This window comes from Dasypus novemcinctus, chromosome 17 (assembly GCF_030445035.2).
Source record: "Dasypus novemcinctus isolate mDasNov1 chromosome 17, mDasNov1.1.hap2, whole genome shotgun sequence".
Taxonomy (NCBI): domain Eukaryota; kingdom Metazoa; phylum Chordata; class Mammalia; order Cingulata; family Dasypodidae; genus Dasypus; species Dasypus novemcinctus.
In genome coordinates, this window is record NC_080689.1 from 80118338 (window position 1) to 80137180 (window position 18843).

The 18843-nt window shown below is 51.6% G+C and overlaps 1 protein-coding gene across 2 annotated transcripts in view; it reads right to left on the bottom strand.

Moving 5' to 3' along the window:
* Positions 1-6344, bottom strand: part of REEP1 (receptor accessory protein 1) — a 121588-nt gene extending 115244 nt beyond the window's left edge. Inside the window, exon 1 of one of the 2 annotated variants that reach the window (XM_004465704.4) lies at positions 6214-6344. In XM_004465704.4, the coding sequence (XP_004465761.1) occupies positions 6214-6245 (32 nt within the window). In that variant the 5' untranslated portion in view covers positions 6246-6344. The remainder of the gene's footprint in view (positions 1-6213) is intronic. The other variant, XM_058279044.2, reaches the window with a different exon arrangement.
* Between the last annotated feature and the right edge of the window lie 12499 nt (positions 6345-18843).

An 18843-nucleotide genomic window follows, 5' to 3' on the forward strand; every position in this document is an offset into this window, starting at 1 on the left:
TTACAACTGCTCATGTCTCTTCAAAGTTTCAACTCCTCCTTTAACTCACAAACAATAAAGGAGAGGGCATAAAATGTAAAGAGGTGAAAAAGTATGTTAGTGTTCTCCTGGCAGCAAGAAGGGGCAAAAAAAAACCCATCTTACACCAACTTTAGGAAAAAAGGACATTTTTTGGTGTGCAAGGCTGGGTAGGATTCCTTCAGCACAGGTGCTGTGGCCACTGAGGCTGGTCACAGCTGTTTAGGAGGACTGTAGTTCTCCACCCACTTGAGTTCAGGCTTGGCCATGTGATTTGCTCAATGAAATGTGAGCAGAAGTGACATGTGACCCTTCTGGGTAGAGGTACTCAAGAGCCGGCACGTGATTCTCCGTTTTTCTCTCCCTAGTGCCCTGAATCCTAAAGCCTTGTGTTGCGACGGTACCACCTAAGACAAGGAGACTCAGTTGGCCTGGGACTCCAGGTGATTACAACCCACGCTGGCCGGGCAGCAGACAGCAAGATATGCGCCTTCGTTGTTTCAAGACCCTGGGATCTGGGAGTTGCTACTGTGGCACAACCCAGTCCATCCTCAGCACTGCAATAAATACTGGATTAATGCAAGCACTCGTTCAAGGTTTTCATTCCAGGATACGGAGCCGCTCGTGGCATCAGAGCAGTCGCAGGAGCTGAGGCCTGAGTAACAGGAACCGAGACTCCTGGGCCGCCTCCTCCCTCTGCGGGTCTCAACTCTGCTCGTCTAGGCTTTGCTGCGTCCTCCTCTCCGACCTGCAGGTCTTCTCCACATGCCAGGGAATGCGGCCGCCGGCAGCCCCACCGCGCAGCATTTGCGCCCTGGGCCCTGACGGCAAGGCTGTTCTTCCCCGGCCCCAAACCAAGAAGGCCTGGGGCGGGCGGGGGCGCTCAGCTTGGGCCAGGAGCCTACATCCAGCCGGTCACCGTGGCCAGGGCAGCGAGTCGCGAGACCTCAGGGCCACGCACTCCTATGGCCGAGTGAGGGAGGATGGAGTGGGTTACGAGAAGGGAATGGGACAAAGTACCACCTATAGCCCTTGGAAGGAGATAAAAGGATGCAAAAAAAAAGTACACAGGAGAATGCCGCAGGGAGAATTAATTGAGCTGTGAGAGGCAAATGGAGAGGAGAGAAGGGAGAACACGGCAGGTGCGCATCACCCTAAAAGCTGAGAGGCAGGACTAAAGGGCCCCGGGGCTGGACAGCTCCCTGCACTGGTGACGCGGAGGCGCTCTTAGCCAAGAGCTGCCCAGTGTCCCTCAAGAGGCCTGCAGTGGCCCGATGTCCAGGGCGGGCTCCCAGCAGCGGCTCTTGGGAGGATGATAATTCAGATAATAGACGCTCTCTGCTGTGGAACTCCGATTCTCTGATGAGGAATGGTCAAGTCTAGAAGAGCAAGTACTGAACCAACGCGTGTGCCCCGTCACCGCCTCCCCCTCGGGTGGCTCGTGGCTCTGCCTCCCCGAGCCCACCCGAGTCTCACGGCCCTCCCCCCCAGCATCCTGGGCAGCCTCGCGTCAGGCGGAACCGGCATAACAGATGGAGCTCACTAGACCCGGGCTAGGGGCACAGGCCCCGCGGGAAGGCCACGCCAAACCCCCCGGGAAGAGTCCCGCAGACTGCGTCCCAGGAGTTGGTTCTGTCCTCTCTTTACCAGGAGAGCTCCGGAGAGTGACTGAAGATCCCGACGAGCCCACCATGTGCTTGTGGGCGAAGAGGAGACGTTTGAAAATTGAAAACAAACAGTATCCATCTTCAATCCAGCGGGACCTTCCCCGGGCCCAGAGGAGAGTAAAAACACGCGTGTGGCCCAAATGCAAACCCCCTTGGCTCTGGCTGGCTCTCAGGAAAATTCCCACAGACAGCAAGTGTCCCGGTTTCCAGGGCCAAGGACGTGGCGGCTCATCCCTGGCAGTGGAATCGGAAAGTACCGCCTGCTGTGACACCGCTGTCACGGCCACCCCTCCCTGCAGCCTCCCGCGCTCTGGAAAACAGGCGCGCGCACAGGGCACCCATACACGATGCCAAACGGCAGCCTCGCCAGGGGGCTCGGGAGCCCCCCCCCCCATAACACCCTCCAAGGAAGGAAGCTCGCTTCCGAAGGAAGAGGGGCAGACCCCGGCAATCACCAGGGGGGACCCTCACTTGTGAGCAAACCTCAAGAAGCCCCGGTGGGATGCCCGCATCAGCTACTTCCCAGCAGGCAGGATTTACAGACAAGGAGGCAGGGCAGCTGACAGCAGCGGCCCTACTGGCGTTTCACCCCCCCTTATAAACAAGCGTGGTGGTGGCCGTGGGCCAGCTGGGGGAGGAGGGGGCGGAGGGGACCCAGAGGGCCACTGACCGCAGAGGTGCTGCTGGCCAGCACCCTGCCTCACAGATGGAGAGCTGGGGCCCCAGGGTGGGGGGAGTGGACGCTAACTGTCCTGAGCAATCTTTGCTTCATGGAGGTGCCAGGGATCAAACCCAGGACCTTGGACACGGGAAGCAGGTCTCACCCTGAGCTACACCTGCCCCCCGTCCCTGGGAATCTTGACAGCGGGTCAGAACGGCGGCCCGAAGGAAGGCCAGCTGATGTTTAAGGACTGAGGGCCTTTCGTCTTTCCATTTGTTTTGCAACAATCAGGCACATCCTGAAGGCGCTCCCCGTTCCTTCCAATCTCCTGTACTTTCACAACCCGACCCCGGGACAGTCCTGCTCCAAAGCACAGCGCCCGGCCTTCACCACATCTTAGGCCATGAAATGAAGGCTCTGTCTTCATCAACAGACTGTATTTTCTTAAAAAAAAAAACAATGTTTCTACAAGATGGGCAACGTGGAAAGGAAGTTTTTTCAGTTATTCTGAAAATTATGGTGAATCGGAACTCTTTTTTTTTTTTTTTCCTAGCCACAAAGCAAGCTCAGGTTTTGGTCTGCTAGACCCATGAGTGCTGGAAGCTCTGGAAGTTCAGAGAACATTCTGGGCGTTGGCCGAAATTCTGTCCAGGGACCAGGTGGCAACACCTGCTCCTGGGAATGACGGCCTCAAGATGCTGGATCCCCCCAGCCCTCGAGAAGCCTCTGCGTCCCCTCCTCCAACTGGGTGCAGGCGGACATCCTCGCCCTGGTTTGAAATTCATCCACGCCTAGGCCTTGAGTTGTGTGTAAAGAAAATAAATACCTGGAAGGTGAGCAGGCGGGTCCCAGGTGAGCTCTGCACCCCTTGCACCTATCAGCGGGGGTCTGAGCACCAGCCGACCTGCTGCAGGGGCCACGGCTTCCTCCACTCCTCCTGGCTGAGCCGGGAGACAGGAGGCCGGCCAGAAGGCGGCACTTCCAACCCGTCCTCGCTCGCAGCACCTGGTCCAGGGGTCAGTGCCCCGCTGTCCACTAGCCACCATCCCGGGGCTGACACTGGCCAGCTCCCCTGTTCCTCCCCAGGGCTTGGTCTCCATCGGCACTGCCAGCCTTCAGAGTGCCCTCCGGTGCCAGGTACTTGGGAGGGGGTGGCCTGGCTAATGAGCGGGGGGCGCTGCTCCCAGGCAGTGGTGGCAGGGAGGCCCACAGGCGCCGGCTGCGGTCCTGGACACCGCCAGGTGCCCCAAGGCCCCTCGGGGACTGGCACCAGAAAGACACCCCCTCCCCAGCCTCAGACACAGTGGAAGGTCTGCCCCAAATGCCCGTAGAAAACCATGTCAGGACTGCACCCAGGAAACACAAGCACAGGATGCTAAACCAGAGGCCCTGGGGCCCGGAAGAGACAGAGTGGGGGGGGGGGCGCATCAGGCTTTGACCAAGAACGGGTCGCCTGGCTTCTGGCCAACCGGCGACTCTGGGCAGGGCACATTCACTCCGCAGTTTCACACACGGACGGGGAGGACCAGATCAATGGTTTCTCCTAATTCTATATTTCTCTAATTCTATTTTATCTGCACCCCCAACATGCAAAACAAACGAAAAGGGGTGCTCACATTGTATCCAAGCTGGGGAGCCCAGAGTCACCCTCTCAGCCTGGCTGGCCCTCGGGGACCCCGGTTTGAAAACCACAGGAGATGCCTGCTGAGAGCGCCTTGCAGAGCTCTCACAGCCCCTCGTAGAGCTCGCCGGGAAGGGCAGGAGGCAGAATCATCACCCGCCTGCTCGGTAACCTAGGAGTGGAATGCCATGGAAATCCTTGCGGCAGCGACAAGAGGCGAGCCGGCTCCCGAGACGCGTCAACCGCAAGCTATCCACCGAGGCAGGACCGGGATCTGAGCCAAGGGCTCTCTCACTGCTAGCCCGGTGTTACTCCGCCTTGCCCAGATGCCCTCTAGGCGTGTGGAATATCAGGCTGAATGGACAGGTAACTCCCTTAAATTGCAAATTTCAATATACGGACACACATGTATAGGATTAAGCTTCTAGAAGACCGTACCCCACCCCCAGTTATCCTTACTGATCTCTTGAGTAACTAGACCACCTTCAGTCTATCTTTATTTTCTGATTTTCCTATAATGAACAGGTACTGCTTATGGAAAGCAGGTGTTGCTTATTAAAAATGGTTTTACCAATTCATAGTTGACATACCCATGTTGGGTTTCCATAGGAAATGAAGGATTTGAGGAATAACTGGTGAACCTGACCTTTGGACCATTTGACAGCGGGAATAATGACCCCAAATCCCGCAAACCCTCCCTTGGGCTGACCTGAGGGGCAATTCGGCTGATCACTGAAGTTCTCGGAAGCCTTGGATCTGGGCTTTGGAAAGTAACAGCCAACCCAAAGCCCCTGCCAAATACATGGCTCTCCTCCCGGAGCTGCTCTGTCCCAGGAAGGGGTGAGACGCTAATAAAAGTCAAGACGGTGGTGACTCGACTGAGACTGCAGCCCTCCATCCCGTGCTCCAGCACCAGCCCACAGCACCAGAGACCCAGCCCTGGGGCAGGGCCCCTCCACCTGCACCGGGAAATACACCCATCAGGGTGCACTCCCCGCCGCTGCGCTGGGCGGGGAGGCAGGGCGAGGCCTGCCGTCCAGCCTCTGTGTCACTCAGCCAGGATTCACCTTGGAATCCTCTAAATATGTAAGTGCCAACCTGGGGTGGGGTGCGAACCCCCAGCAGGCAGCAACAGCTGTGGACAGGCGGCCTGGGAGGACTGGGGGGTGGGTGGGTTGTGGCTTTGGTATGACAGGCGGGGCATGAGGCCCTGGCCGGCTTCGCTGGAAATCAGGAATGACGAGGAGATGGGAGGTGTTTCAAGCCGTGGGGCGTGATGCTGCACGATCAGTGGGCGAGACCCCGGGCCCCTCTTGCTCAGACAAAGAAAAAGGCTGAGGCCAGCGTGGGTCTGGCCTCCCCAGCCCACTTCCAGCCCCAGCGGCTCCCAGAGCAGGCAGCGAGTCTGCATGGACCCCGGGGCGAAGGGCGAGGGCAGGCGGAGGCCCGCAGCGGCGCTCAGCGCCCAGGGCGGGTGACTCCCCCAGCGCCGCGGCTCTGCAAAGCCCCACCCCACCCGCGGGCGCGAGAGGGAAACGCACGCCCCACGCCCACCCCCAGGCCTGCTGACCTCACCCCATGACTCTGCGCCGCCCCGCAAGGCCGCGGAGGTGTCCCCCCACCGCCCGGGGACCGGCCGCCACCTGACAGTTGCCCTGCATTCCCGGAGATGCCTGCCCCTCTTTCTCCCCGCAAAGCCCCTGCCGAGGCTATCCGGGGACGCGAGGAGGCCCCCCGAGATTCACCCGCGTCCCAGCGGCCTCGGCCGCTGTCACTGCAGGCAGCCTAAAAAGGAGCCTTTCCCCACTCCAGGGGGGCCCCGCCTCCACCCGACCGCCGGGCTCCGCGCTGACCCCTTCAGGCAGCGCCCCCCGGCTCGTCCGGGCGCCGCCTCTGCCACTGCCACCTGACAAAAGCGGGGCCAAAGGCGCCCCCCGCAGTCCCCCGCAGGAGAGAGAGGCGTGTCCCCGCCGCGCGCCCCCCCCCCCCCGGGGCCTCCGCCAACCCGACCCCGCCGGGGAACAAAGCCGGGGGGCGCGGCGCCCCGGGGCCGGGTCCCCGCAGGACTCGAGGCGCGCGTCCCGGCCGCCAGCTCGCTGGCGTCCCCCGCCGCTACTGTATCCTAAATTTAGCGGCCGCCGGGTATTAATAGCCGAGCCGCCCCGGGGCCCGGCGCGGACAGGGCGCGCGCCCGGGGCCCGGCCGCGGGGGAGAGGGGCGCGGGGCGCGGGCGGGAGGCCACTTACACCACCAGCCTGGAGATGATCCACGACACCATGGCGGGCGGGCGCCCCCCGGGCTCGGCGCGCTCGGCTGCGGGCGGCTGCGGCGCTCCGGGCACGTCCGTGCGCGCACGGCCGCCGCCGCCAGACTGAGCGCGCCCGCCGCCCTGGCCCGCGCTCGCGCGTCGGCGCAGCCGCGGCACGCTCGGGCGCGGCGGCCGCCCCAGCCCCCCGGGGCTCGGCGGGCCCGCGGCGATTGGGCGGCCGGCGGGCAGGGCCCCGGCGGGACCCGCCCCGGCCCCGCGCGCCCTCGCTGTGACGGTGGGGGAAACTGAGGCCCGGGCCCGCCCTCGGGAAGCCGTCCACACCTGTTTTCCACTAGGAAGGCTGGCATCCCTCAGTCGGGATAAACAGCTCACCTGCGTGCGGGCGTGACCTGTCATCGTCCCCCTTATGTGCATAGGAACCCTGGGCCTGTGTCTCCCCCACTCACCATTCTGAAGGGTCCTGCTGGAGCTAGTCCTTGGCTCCCCGCAGGGCCGAGACCTCCTTACCCTTCTGGCATCTGGGACTGATCTCTAGGGGCTGCTTCCTCTCCGCTGCCGCTCCAGGCCTCGCCTCCTGCCTTCCTCGGGCCCACTCCTTCAAGGCCCAGCCGAGTGGCTGCCTCCCACGAGGGACCGCTCAGCAGGTCTGCGTGGAAGCGGCCCAGGGGCGCAGTCAGCTGCGAGGACGCCTGCAACCCGCTTTTGCCTAGTGCCAGCGCCCTGCTAAGCCGTGCTGGAGCCTAAATGCAAAATTTGCCCCTTTTATTGTTTATGTGCATTTAAAAATATATATTGCATTAAATAATTTTTGTCTTGATTACCGAATTTTATGACACCCCTTAAATTTGGCCCCTGAGGCAAGTGTGTCCCTCTCCTCCGCCAAATCCCAGCCCTGCGTAAGGCGTTATTCTGGTGCGCTTGGAAAATCCTTGCCCCCTCGCTCCTTGTCTCTGCTTCTGCCTTTCCCACAGCCCAGCTAGCTTGTTCCTGCGGGGGCTCAGGGCCCTGTGCTCGGCGCATGCGCGCAGCGTGTGTGACTCGATGTCAGGTGTGAGAGGTAGGGAACGACTGGGGACTTTATTTCAGGCAACTCTGCGCAAGAAGGCTTCCTAGCAGGGGCGAGATGATCTCACACGTGGGCGGAAAGAGGCCGATTACATACCTCCAGGTTAGTAGAAGGTGTGTGCGTCCGGGCTACAGGCAGAAGAATTTGCCCCCTGTCGATGAGATGTCCTCTAGGATAAGGGGCCTCCAAAGAAAGGCAAAAGTCAGCGTGTGACGCCAGCTAGGCAGAGTGGACGCCGAAGCACAGTCAGGACAGCACCGAGCAGGTGTAACCTGCCTGAACCCATACCCCTTCCCCATTCTCCCTGGAGGGGTCGGAAGTGCTGTGAGCCACCTTGGAGCCTCGGGGGAGGGTGGGATATGGTGGTTCAAAGGAAAAGCCAGTGGCAAAGTGTTGGGTTGAATTGTGCACCCCAACTTGGACATGGTCTTGGCCTTGGTGCGCGTTCTGCTGAGTGTGGAGCCGTGTAAGTAGGGGAACTTGAAGATGCTCCTTCGGTGCAGGTGTAGCCCCACTGAATTAGGTTGTGCTTTAATAAAGTCAACGGGACTCCTTTACCAACAGAAGGAAACGGAGACGCGAAGACACAGAAGAAGCTGGGTCAACGAAACTGGGAAGAGAAAGGAGAAGACATTGCCATGTGGCAGCACAGCCAGGGACCGAGGGCGGCTGGCGGCCAGCCCCAGCATGCCGCAGCCTTCAGGAAGAAGTCGTCGCCTTGCTGATGTCTCCGTTTTGGGCTTCTGACCTCACAACCTCCAGCCAATAAACTCCCGTTGTTTCAGCGGGCCCATTGCATGGTATTTGCCTTAGCAGCCTGGAAGCTAAGACAGCAGGAAAATAGAAGAAAGCTTGTTCCTGAAGCATGCCTCATGGACGGAAGCTTTACCTAGAAATGAATTTCTGAGGTTTGATTATGGACAGAGCTGAACCTTTTAAACACTGAAATGAGACTATTTGTGGAATTAAAGTATACAGAGGTGTTTTTGTCATCTGAAAAGGGCCAGAAAACTAGTGAGACCAACCCCAGGTTTCACTCATGACCGAGGAAAGTACTTGCTGCCCAACCCAGCTTCAGCAGGCAAAGGGGAGGAAAGAAGGGGGGAGAAGAAAGTTGCTTTTTTACAGCATACTATCTCTTTCAGTGTAACTGTTACACAGGTTACATTTCTGCATCCTGCACCCCATCCTGTGAACATTCTCCAGTTTGTCCTTGACCTTGGAAAACAAAGGGCCAAAGACTGGACATAACCTTCTAGACGGTTACAGCCCTATCAGCTGGTTCACTTTAAGTTCTTTTTCACATCAGCTGTTGTTACAGTGAGTGCCTATTTGTTTTTGCCCCACATCCTTCCCTTTTCTCCTGGGAAGAGCTCTCCATTTTTAATTGGGGAATGATTCTCCCCACACTCCAACCACGGAAATCATTTTTTGATATGTCCTCACTACCTTGATTGTTTCTTGGATGATAACCGGACATGAGCTGGGCCAAGGTTCTCCCTGATGATTTTTGAAATCAAAAATAAGAAAAAGAGACTTCCACTTTCATCCATGAAGCATTAAATGTCATGGGAATTATCTCCTCACTGTAAATAACTAGAAAGCCAGGAAAATATATGGAACAACTGTTTTCAAGGACTTTGATAACCATGAGAAGAGTCCTACAATTGTCCCAGCTTACTGTCTCCAGGCAGTTTCCAGGTACCTCTGCAGAGAAGGAGAACCCAAGCAGAGCCCAGCAATCTCACAGAATTCAGGAGATAGAGGTCAGAGTTCAAGGAGGCTGAAGCAGCCAGAATTTGTGGAGCAACGTATCAGAGAGGAGGGACCCGCATAGAGAAAGAGCTCCAGCAATCTGCAGAGGGGTCCCCTCAAGTCTTTAGTGGAATGCTGCTCTGAGCACGCATGTGCTGAAGTTCCATGAGGCCAGAGGGGAGAACTACCAGAAAGCAGTATGCTAAGTACTTCCTGGAGATCACGCAGGGCTGGGATACTTTGTCTTCACACCAGCTGAAACAGACTCCAGTACACAGATCATTGGCTAGAGTCCTCAAAACAATATTTTTGTAGTAGGGAGTTTTAGCAGTTTGATGTAGTTATGAATTCCAAAAATAGATATGGATTATGTTTGTAATCTGGTCTGTACCTGGGCATGATTGAGTTATGATTAGGGCTTTGACTGGGCCACGTCAGTAGAGTGTTGAGTCCCTCCCCTTTGGGGGTGGGACTCACAGGTAAGAGACATGGCAAAGGACAGAGTTTGAGGATTTTTGATCTTGGAGTTTGATGCTGAAGCCTTAAGAGCCCCAGGAAGTAAGCCCACAGAGGAAAGAGAAGCAAGCCCCAGGAAAAGAGGAACCCTGAGCTCTGAGAGAGCAAGACCCTGGAAGGGAGGAACCCAGGAAGCCTGAACCCTGGCAGACGTCGGCAGCCATCTTGCTCCAATACGTGAAAGTAGACTTTGGTGAGGGAAGTAACTTGTGCTTTATGGCCTGGTAGCTGTAAGCTCCTGCTCCAAATAAATACCCATTATAAAAACCAACCAGCTTCTGGTATTTTGCATGCACACCCCTCTGGCTGACTAATACAGAATTTGGTACCAAGGAGTGGGGAAGTGCTTTTGCAATTACCAAGATGCTGGAATGGTTTTATAAATGGATAAGGGGTATTTTTTGGAGAAATTGTGAGATGCTTGGAAGAAAAGACCTACAGTGCTTTGAAGAGACTGTTGATAGCAATATTATGCTAAAGAGACTTTTTATTTTATTTATTTATTTTAATATAAGCCCTTTTTTTTAAGATTTATTTTTATTTCTCTCCCCTTCTCTACCTCCCCACCCCCAGTTGTCTGTTCTCTGTGTTCATTTGCTGTGTGTTCTTCTTTGTCCACTTCTGTTGTTGTCAGCGGCACGGGAATCTGTGTTTCTTTTTGTTGCATCATCTTGCTGTGTCACCGCTCGTGTGTGCGGCACCATTCCTGGGCAGGCTGCACTTTCTTTTGCGCTGGGCGGCTCTCCTTTCGGGTGCACTCCTTGCACATGGGGCTCCCTTACACGGAGGGCACCCCTGCGTGGAATGGCACTCCTTGTGCGCATCAGCACTGTGCATGGGCCAGCTCCACACGGGTCAAGGAGGCCCGGGGTTTGAACCACGGACCTCCCATGTAGTAGGTGGATGCCCTATCCATTGGGCCAAGTCCACTTCCCTAAAGAGAATTTTTATGATGCCTTAGAAGTAAATGATGAAACTATTATTGGAAACTGGAGGAAAGGTGATTCGTGTTTTAAAATTGCAGAGAACTTAGCAAGATTTACTCCTGGTGTTGTATCGGAGGCAGAATTTGAAAATGGCTCAGCTAAAGCCTGAGCATTTAGCTGAAGAACTTTCCAAGGTAAACTCGGGGAATGTGGCTTGGCTGCTGCTTGCAGCTTAAAACAAAATGCTAGAAGAGAAAGATAAGCTGAGGACTGAACTTATGGGCACAAAGAAAATAGAAACTGATTCTGGAAAGTCCAAGCCTCTGAAAATCAAGCTCCCAGATGAAAGTGCCCCATTGGAGAACTTAACTAAACTTGGAACTTGTAAATCAGGATCGAAGATGCAGTTATCTCAGAAAGACTTGTGAAAAGTCTTACTGTCTGATGGCTTGGACCCCTGCTTCTTGCATGCTAAACCAACAAGGTTTTTGAGAAAGCTGTATGAACAAAATCACAGCCAGCTTGGACTAAAAGGGACATGGAAAGGAGAGACTGAAGGAGAAACAGCTTTAAGAGGAAAACCATGGAAACTGAGATCTGGAATTAAGACATCACCTTGGGCCAAGAGAGGAACCCCACCCATGTGTACAGAGAGAGTGACTTTGCCCCAGCAATTGAAGGGTATGGATGTTCCTACTTGATGTTTGGGGAGAGTTTTGCCACCCCAGGGTATAGAGGGGGTGAAGCACATTCCTCAAGGATTAGGGAGGTTCAGGTCGATGCCCCACAGGTTTGAGAAGGATGGACCTGTCCCCCATGGATTAGGGAAGGGCGGGTGGTCAACTCATTGCTCTGAGAGGGTTTAGCCCGTAGGCCAAAGGTTAGGGGGAATGTTGTCTTCATGTCACTGTACTAGGAGGGTTAAGACTCTAACCCAAAGATTAGGTAAGTTGTGGCAATCACCCCAACACTCTTGGAGGGAGAGGTATGGAGCTTGGTTGACACCCAGATGCTTGATGAGGGTGGAATCAAGAAAATGGCCTTTGGGCAAGCCTGTGGAAAGGGTGGGTTCCCATAAGCACCCAAGGAGAAGAAACCATCATCTTAAGAATGACTCTCAGGGAAGCGGACTTGGCCCAATGGCTAGGGCATCCACCTACCACATGGGAGGTCCGCGGTTCAAACCCCGGGCATCCTTGATCCATGTGGAGCTGGCCCATGCGCAGTGCTGATGTGCACAAGGAGTGCTGTGCCACGCAGGGGTGCCCCCGTGTAGGGGAGCCCCACGCTCAAGGAGTGTGTCCCGTAAGGAGAGCTGCCCAGCGCGAAAAAAAATGCAGCCTGCCCAAGAATGGCACCGCACACACGGAGAGCTGACACAGCAAGATGATGCAACAAAAAGAAACACAGATTCCCGGCGCCGCTAATAAGAATAGAAGCGGTCACAGAAGAACACACAGTGAATGGACACAGAGAGCAGACAACTGGGTGGGGGAGGGGGAGGGGAGAGAAATAAATAAAAAATAAAAATAAGAAAATCTTAAAAAAAAAAGACTCTCAGACTTTGAAATCGAATAGAGGATGTCCTGCAAGTCTACTGAACTGAAGAACAACTAACTCATGTTTCCTTCCCAATTTCTCCTTATTGCAATGAAAATGTTTATCTTTATCTATCCATGTGTATATTGGAAGGAGATGAATTGTTTTGTAAGTTTCAGAGGTCTATAGCAGACAGGAATTTGCCTCAAGACAAACTATATTCCTTTAAATTGTTTGTGATATGATTTAGTACTTGCGTTGTTAGTGATTTAAGTTTTTGGGTTTTTTTAAAATATTGTAATGTCTTTTTGGAATTCAGAGGGTGGAGTGTAAATTTGATATAGTTATGAATTCCAAAAATAGATATATATTATGTTTGTAATCTGGTCTGTACTTGGGCGTGATTAAGTTATGATTAGGGCTTTGATTGGGCAACATCATTAGGGCATTGAGTCCCCGCTCCTTGGTGGGTGGGGACTGACAGATAAAAGGCACGGCAAAGGACAGAGTTGAGGGTTTTTGACATTGGCGTTTTGATATTGGAGTTTGATGCTGAAGCCTTAAGCTGGAGCCCCAGGAAGTAAGCTCACAGAGGAAAGAGAAGCAAGCCCCAGGAAGAGAGGAACCCTGAGCTCAGGAAGAAGCAAGCCCTGGGAAGAGAGGATCCCAGGAAACCTGAACCCTGGGAGACATCAGCAGCCATCTTGCTCCAACACATGGAAATAGACTTTGGCAAGGGAATTAACTTATGCTTTATGGCCTGGTAGCTGTAAGCTCCTACCCCAAATAAATACCCTTTATAGAAACCAACCAATTTCTGGTATTTTGCATCAGCACCCCTCCAGCGCAGCAGTGAGATTAGTCCTAGACTAAAAGCTAGCCTGGAATCTGTCTTAGCAAAGCTTAAAAAACAAACTTCAAAATTAATTTTAGGGAGCAGATGTGACTCAAGTGGTCGAGCTCCCACCTCCCACATGGGAGGTCCTGGTTTCGGTTCCCAGTGCCTCCTGAAAAAGCAAACAAAAATGAACAACAAGCAAAACAAACGAAAAAACCAACTCGGGGAAGCCAGTGTAGCCTAGTGGCTGAGCACCGGCTTCCTACATACAAGGTCCTGGGTTCAATCCCCAGCCCCAGTACAGTACCTCAAAAATAATAATAATAATAATAACTTTAATTGTACTCCAAGAAAAAAAAGTCCAACATTCTTTAAAGAAATACAACAAAATCTGATATTCATATTGTCCAGGCCACTTAGTGTAGAGAGACCCATTTCCTTGAGCAGCGAAGTGATACACCAAAAAAAGATGATGATACGACCAGATTTTTAAAAAATTCATATTGTCCTACATCCAAACAAAAATTATCAGACAAATAAAGACCATGACTCATAAGGAGGGGAAAAATTAATAGAAACAGACCAAGAAATAATATAAATCATGGAATTAGCAAAGGCCTTAAAATATTTGAACAGACATTTCACCAAAGAAAACATACGAATGGAAAAAAAAAAAGTTTTCTAGACTGTTCAAGCAAATATCATGAAATGGATTGGGTTAAACAAATGGGAATTTATTCACTCATGGTTTGAGGCTGGGAAAAAGTCAAGTTGTCATCAAGGCAATGCTTCCTTCACAAAGACGGTGGCCTCCTGGGGCTGGCTGCTGGCCATCCTTGGTCCTTGGCAGAGCACGTGGTGGCATCTTCTGGTCTCCTCCTTCTCTTCCAGGTACCACTGGTGTTCAGCTTCTAGCTTCCTGTGCTTTCCCTCTCTCTGTGTCTGAATTCCATTCCTCCTATAAGGACTGTAGTAATAAGATTAAGACCCATCTTGTTTGAGGTGGGTCACACCATACCTGAAGTAACCTCAGCAAAAGGTCCTACTCACAGTGGGTTCACACCCAAAGGAATGGATTTGATTTAGGAACATGTTTTTCTGGGGGTGGATACAGCTTCAAGTGACCACAGTGCTCGACGTCATTAATCATGAGGGACGCACAAGTTGAAACCACATTGAGATACCACTACACACCTGCTAGAATAGCTAAAATGAAAAGTTCTGACCACACCAAATTCTGACAAGTTATGGAATAACTGGAACCCTCAGTGTGTGATGTGTGATGTGCAGGATGACTGCCAGTGGAGATTTAAAATGGTACAACCACTTTGAGAAAATGGTTTGGCAATTTATTTAAGGTTAAATGTACACTCACATATGATTTAGAAATTCTGCTGTTGATATAGTCATCCAAGAGAAATGAAAATACTTGTCCCACACAAAGACTTATTCATAGCAGCTTTATTCATAATGGTCCCAAACTGGAAGCAAGTCAAATGTTCGTCAACTGGTGAATGGATAAACAAATTGTAGTGTATTCCTAAAATGGAATATTACTCAGCAATAAAAAGGGACAAACAACTGACCCTTGTAACAACATGGATGCATCTCAAAAGCATTATGCTAAGTGTAAGGAGTCAGATGCAGACTCTTACTGTGTAATTCTTCCCCATTTGTATGAAATTCTAAAAAAAAGACAAAACCATAGTGACCAAAGCACATCAGTGGTGCTCAGATGCCTGAAGCAGGGGATGGAAATTGACTGCAAGAGGTCAAGAGGAGACTTTTTTGGGTGATGGAAAAATTCCATATCCTGATTGTGAAGGCAGCTAATGACCCTATACATTTATCAAAACTCATCAAACTTTATACTTAAATTTGGTTTATTTTATCATACCTCAATTAAAACTCAGTAAAACTAATTTAAAAAATTAGAAAAAAAACATTTTTCCATGATGTGTCATGTGAAGCTCTATAGTGGCAGGTAACCACGTTTTTTATTTGTCTTAGTGATTTATAAAAACTTCCTTATATATTAAGAAAATAAGCCTTTTGTCTGTCATCCACATTGAAAATGTTTATCCAGTTGTCATTTTTCTTCAGATGTCATTCGTGGTATTTTTTCTTTTCAAAGTGTTTAAAATTGTATGTTGTCAAATTCATGTATGTCTCAGGTTTTGTTTTTTTAAATGCCTTGCAAGATTTGTATTTTACTTAAATAGGACTTTCCTAAATTAAAATTACTTAGTTTTTTAAAATCTTCACGTTTTCTGCTTTCATGGTTACACATTTTATTTTAGAATGTATTTAGAATTTATTTTGTTGCATGTGTCAGCTGCCCTTCCTAACATTGTTTATTCCACAGTCCACCATTTTCTCCCTTAATTTGAAAGGTCACCTATCTATTATATATTCTGTTCCTTGTTATATCAGGCATGACTCTGTTCTGTCTATCCCTTCCCAAGTTATTGCCAAACAGCTTTAATGACTGTAGCTTATTATAATATATTTCAGGATTTGATAAAGATAGTCCTTCCACTTCATTTCAGAATTCTTCAGGTTATTCTTCCCATTTATACTTTCATAAAACTTGAGAGTCAAATTATCACATAACAAAAATTCTGTTTATTATTTTTTAAATGGGGTGAAGTTAAATTTATATATCAATTTAGTAAGAATTGCCATCATTACAATATTAAATCTCCCTCTCCAAGAGCAGGGCACTTGTTTGCATTTATTACAACTTTTTGGGGAAACGGACTTTGGCCCAGTGGTTAGGGCGTCCGTCTACCATATGGGAGGTCCGCGGTTCAAGCCCCGGGCCTCCTTGACCTGTGTGGAGCTGGCCATGCGCAGCGCTGATATGCGCAAGGAGTGCCCTGCCACGCAAGGGTGTCCCCCGCGTGGGGGAGCCCCACGCGCAAGGAGTGCGCCCGTGAGGAAAGCTGCCCAGCGTGAAAAGAAAGAGCAGCCTGCCCAGGAATGGCGTCGCCCACACTTCCCGTGCCGCTGACGACAACAGAAGCGGACAAAGAAACAAGACGCAGCAAATAGACACTAAGAACAGACAACCAGGGGAGGGGGGGAAATTAAATAAATAAATAAACCTTTAAAAAAAAAACAAAAAAAAAACAATTTTTTGTTTATGTCTTTAATAGCATTTAAATTTTTTTCTTCAGATAAATCTTACACATTTCTTTACATTGTCATTTAAATTAATGCATTCTATTCCACTGTGTACATGTATCATAATTCATTTAACCAATGCCCTATTTTTGGATATACAGATTGTTTCCAGTTTTTCACGGATTAAAAATAACCTAACAATAAATATGCTTGTAGCTAAATATTTCAGCACATCTATGATGATTTTGTTAGGATAAATTCCTAGAAATTGCATTTTTAGGGTATGCTTTTTTTTTTTTTTTAGCACTTTTGATACATAATGCTAAATAGCATTCCAGAGAAGTTTGGTCTGCTTTTTGAAATATGAAGAGGTTAGATATAGTAGAGTGAGGCCTCATCATGCAATTAACTTCCCTGAATTAAACTATGGACTAAGAAGAGGTGGGGGTCGGGGAAGAGAAAGAAATGGCGTGCGGGACAGGGCGTCCTGCCGGTTACTCCGCTTCGTGAGAGGTTGAGGCGTGTGCTGTCCGTGATGACACGTGTGTGTCGGCTCTAAGGGGAGGAGATGGCAGGCGTGGCTCTGCCCTCTCAGCAGTCCATCTCAGCTGCCCGGCGGTCACGGCCTGAGCTTGGCCACCTGTGTGGGATTCCAGCGCTCACACATCCGCATTCTTTGCACAACATGATCCTAAGCAGAAGCCAAAGCTTCAAATGGAAATCAACAAAAACATGAAGTGATCTGATCCACAGCTTAAGGAAAAGCACACTGTCAGACCACGCTAGGCTGTAAAAGACTTTCTTCTTGTATACCAATGTCTGTCTTTTTGACATTGATGATGGAAACTCGGCGTAATGTACAGCTACATGCAGAGGTGGTTTACCATGAAGATAGTCAAGCTTAAGTTTTAGGGCCTCTAATTTGCACAGATCCCTCCTGTGGAGCAAGGCAGGACGCTAGCAATACATTCGCTTGATTATATGTTTTTATAAAATGTGCAAATGTAAGACATTTGAATTGAAATCTGTTATGGCAGCTATTTCTTTCTACTCCAACTCTCAGACTTGTGTTATCCAAGAGGCCAAGGGCATTCTGGGGAGCGAGGTAAGGTGAAATTGAAGTGGGGATACATTTAGTCAGCATTTAGTGGAATATATTGATGGAGCTGCAGGCACTTGTTACTCTGCAGGAGTGGAATGACTTCCGACAATACTCCTTGTGCTTACTGTGTCAACTCATCTGGCTTCACGACACAAAGTTGCAGAGCTCAAGATTGTAAGGTGGTATAAACGTGTCCTGCATCCTTGGTCCTGGAAACATTTGAATAGTGGAGGAGAAACAAGGTTTGAAATGAACATCAAGAGCCGGAAGCTAGCCTGTGGAATATTCTTCCAATGTTGAGCTGTGTGGAATTCTAAGTGGAAGGTTCCGTTCTCATCAGTGCCTAGTCAAAATGATTCTTCTCTCAGGAATATATTCAACAATGGAGTGCGCACAATTATAAACACACTTTGACCACCCTGGCAAGTCAAGGGGCTTTGCGTCACACCCTGTGAGGTGGCTGCTGACTCTTGGGAAAAGGTCCAGCGATGGGAGGGTAGGACCCCGGGGCCACGCTAGGCTGTTGACACCTCCCACCTGGCCACAGTCGATGGGTCCCAGGCTGGACCTCTGACTCAAGAGCCCTTCGCTGAGGTTGTTCAAGCTGGAATGAAAGGAAATGCAATCATCCTGCTCTGACAGAGGATGCCTGGCCCAGAAAGTGCCCCCCTCACTTGGAGGAAGGTCATCAGCTGTGGGAGGAATTGAAACTGACCTACAGAAGCAGGAGAAGGGAAGGAAAATGGCAGCAGCATTTAAATCCTTGTGCCTAGAACCCTGGGTCCAGCCTCTTCCCTGCCCTTCCTGCTGTGCAAGTATCGTTACTGTGGGCACAGGGTGGGCCACGGGCACGTGTAAGCAAGGGTCCTGAGAAATACAGGTATGACTCGAACTATGGGCTCCCTGGAGCCTGGCCAGCCCACCTTTCGGGGACCCCCACGCCCAGTGTCGCTGCTAACTCTCAAGCAAGCGTCAGGGTTGACGAATGTCTCGGGTTGCCCAAATCGCCCCGGCCCATCGGCCCAGGTGCCCGGCAGGTGGGCTGGTGTGCATGCCGAGGCTGGGGGACCCGATGGTCAGGGCAGCTTGGAGGCCAGGTTAGGGGAGCCTGGGAAGCTGGTCCCTGGGCATGGGTCTACCCGGGAGGAAGGCAGGCCCCTGGCCTCTCTTCAAGCCACGGTGAGGGGTCTGCAGCTCCCTCGCCTGCTGGGACAGGGGAGTGTTCCGCCGGCTTAAAGGTTAGGGTGAGGTGACCATGAGCACAGGAAATGTCAGAGCCAGGTATTAACTTAGGGCTTTACTAGCTTGGGGTGCATTTCTGGACCTTTATGAGCCTCAGTTTCCTCATCTAGAAAATGGCTATAATGATACATACCTTACGTTACGGTGGGGACTAAATGCTATACCCTAGATGTGGTGATTTTCAGCAGTGGCCGCAAATTACCTGATGCCCCTCCCATCCAGAGATGGGTCTGTGTCCCATCCCGCTGCGTCTGGGTGATTCGGTCAATAGTTTACGGAGGAAGGCGTGCAGCACGGCTTCCAAGGCGAGGTCAGAAGAGGCCAGGCCAGTTTCGCTTCATCTGCCACTCATCCTTGGGGCTCCAGACCAGCAGGCTTATGAAGGGAGTGGGGCTGCCCTGGGCCACTCTGCCGTGAGGAAGCTCCGGTTACACGGCGGCCGCAGGGAGGTGCCAGGTCGCAGTGCCCCCCGGGCCCAGGTACCGGACAAGTGAGGA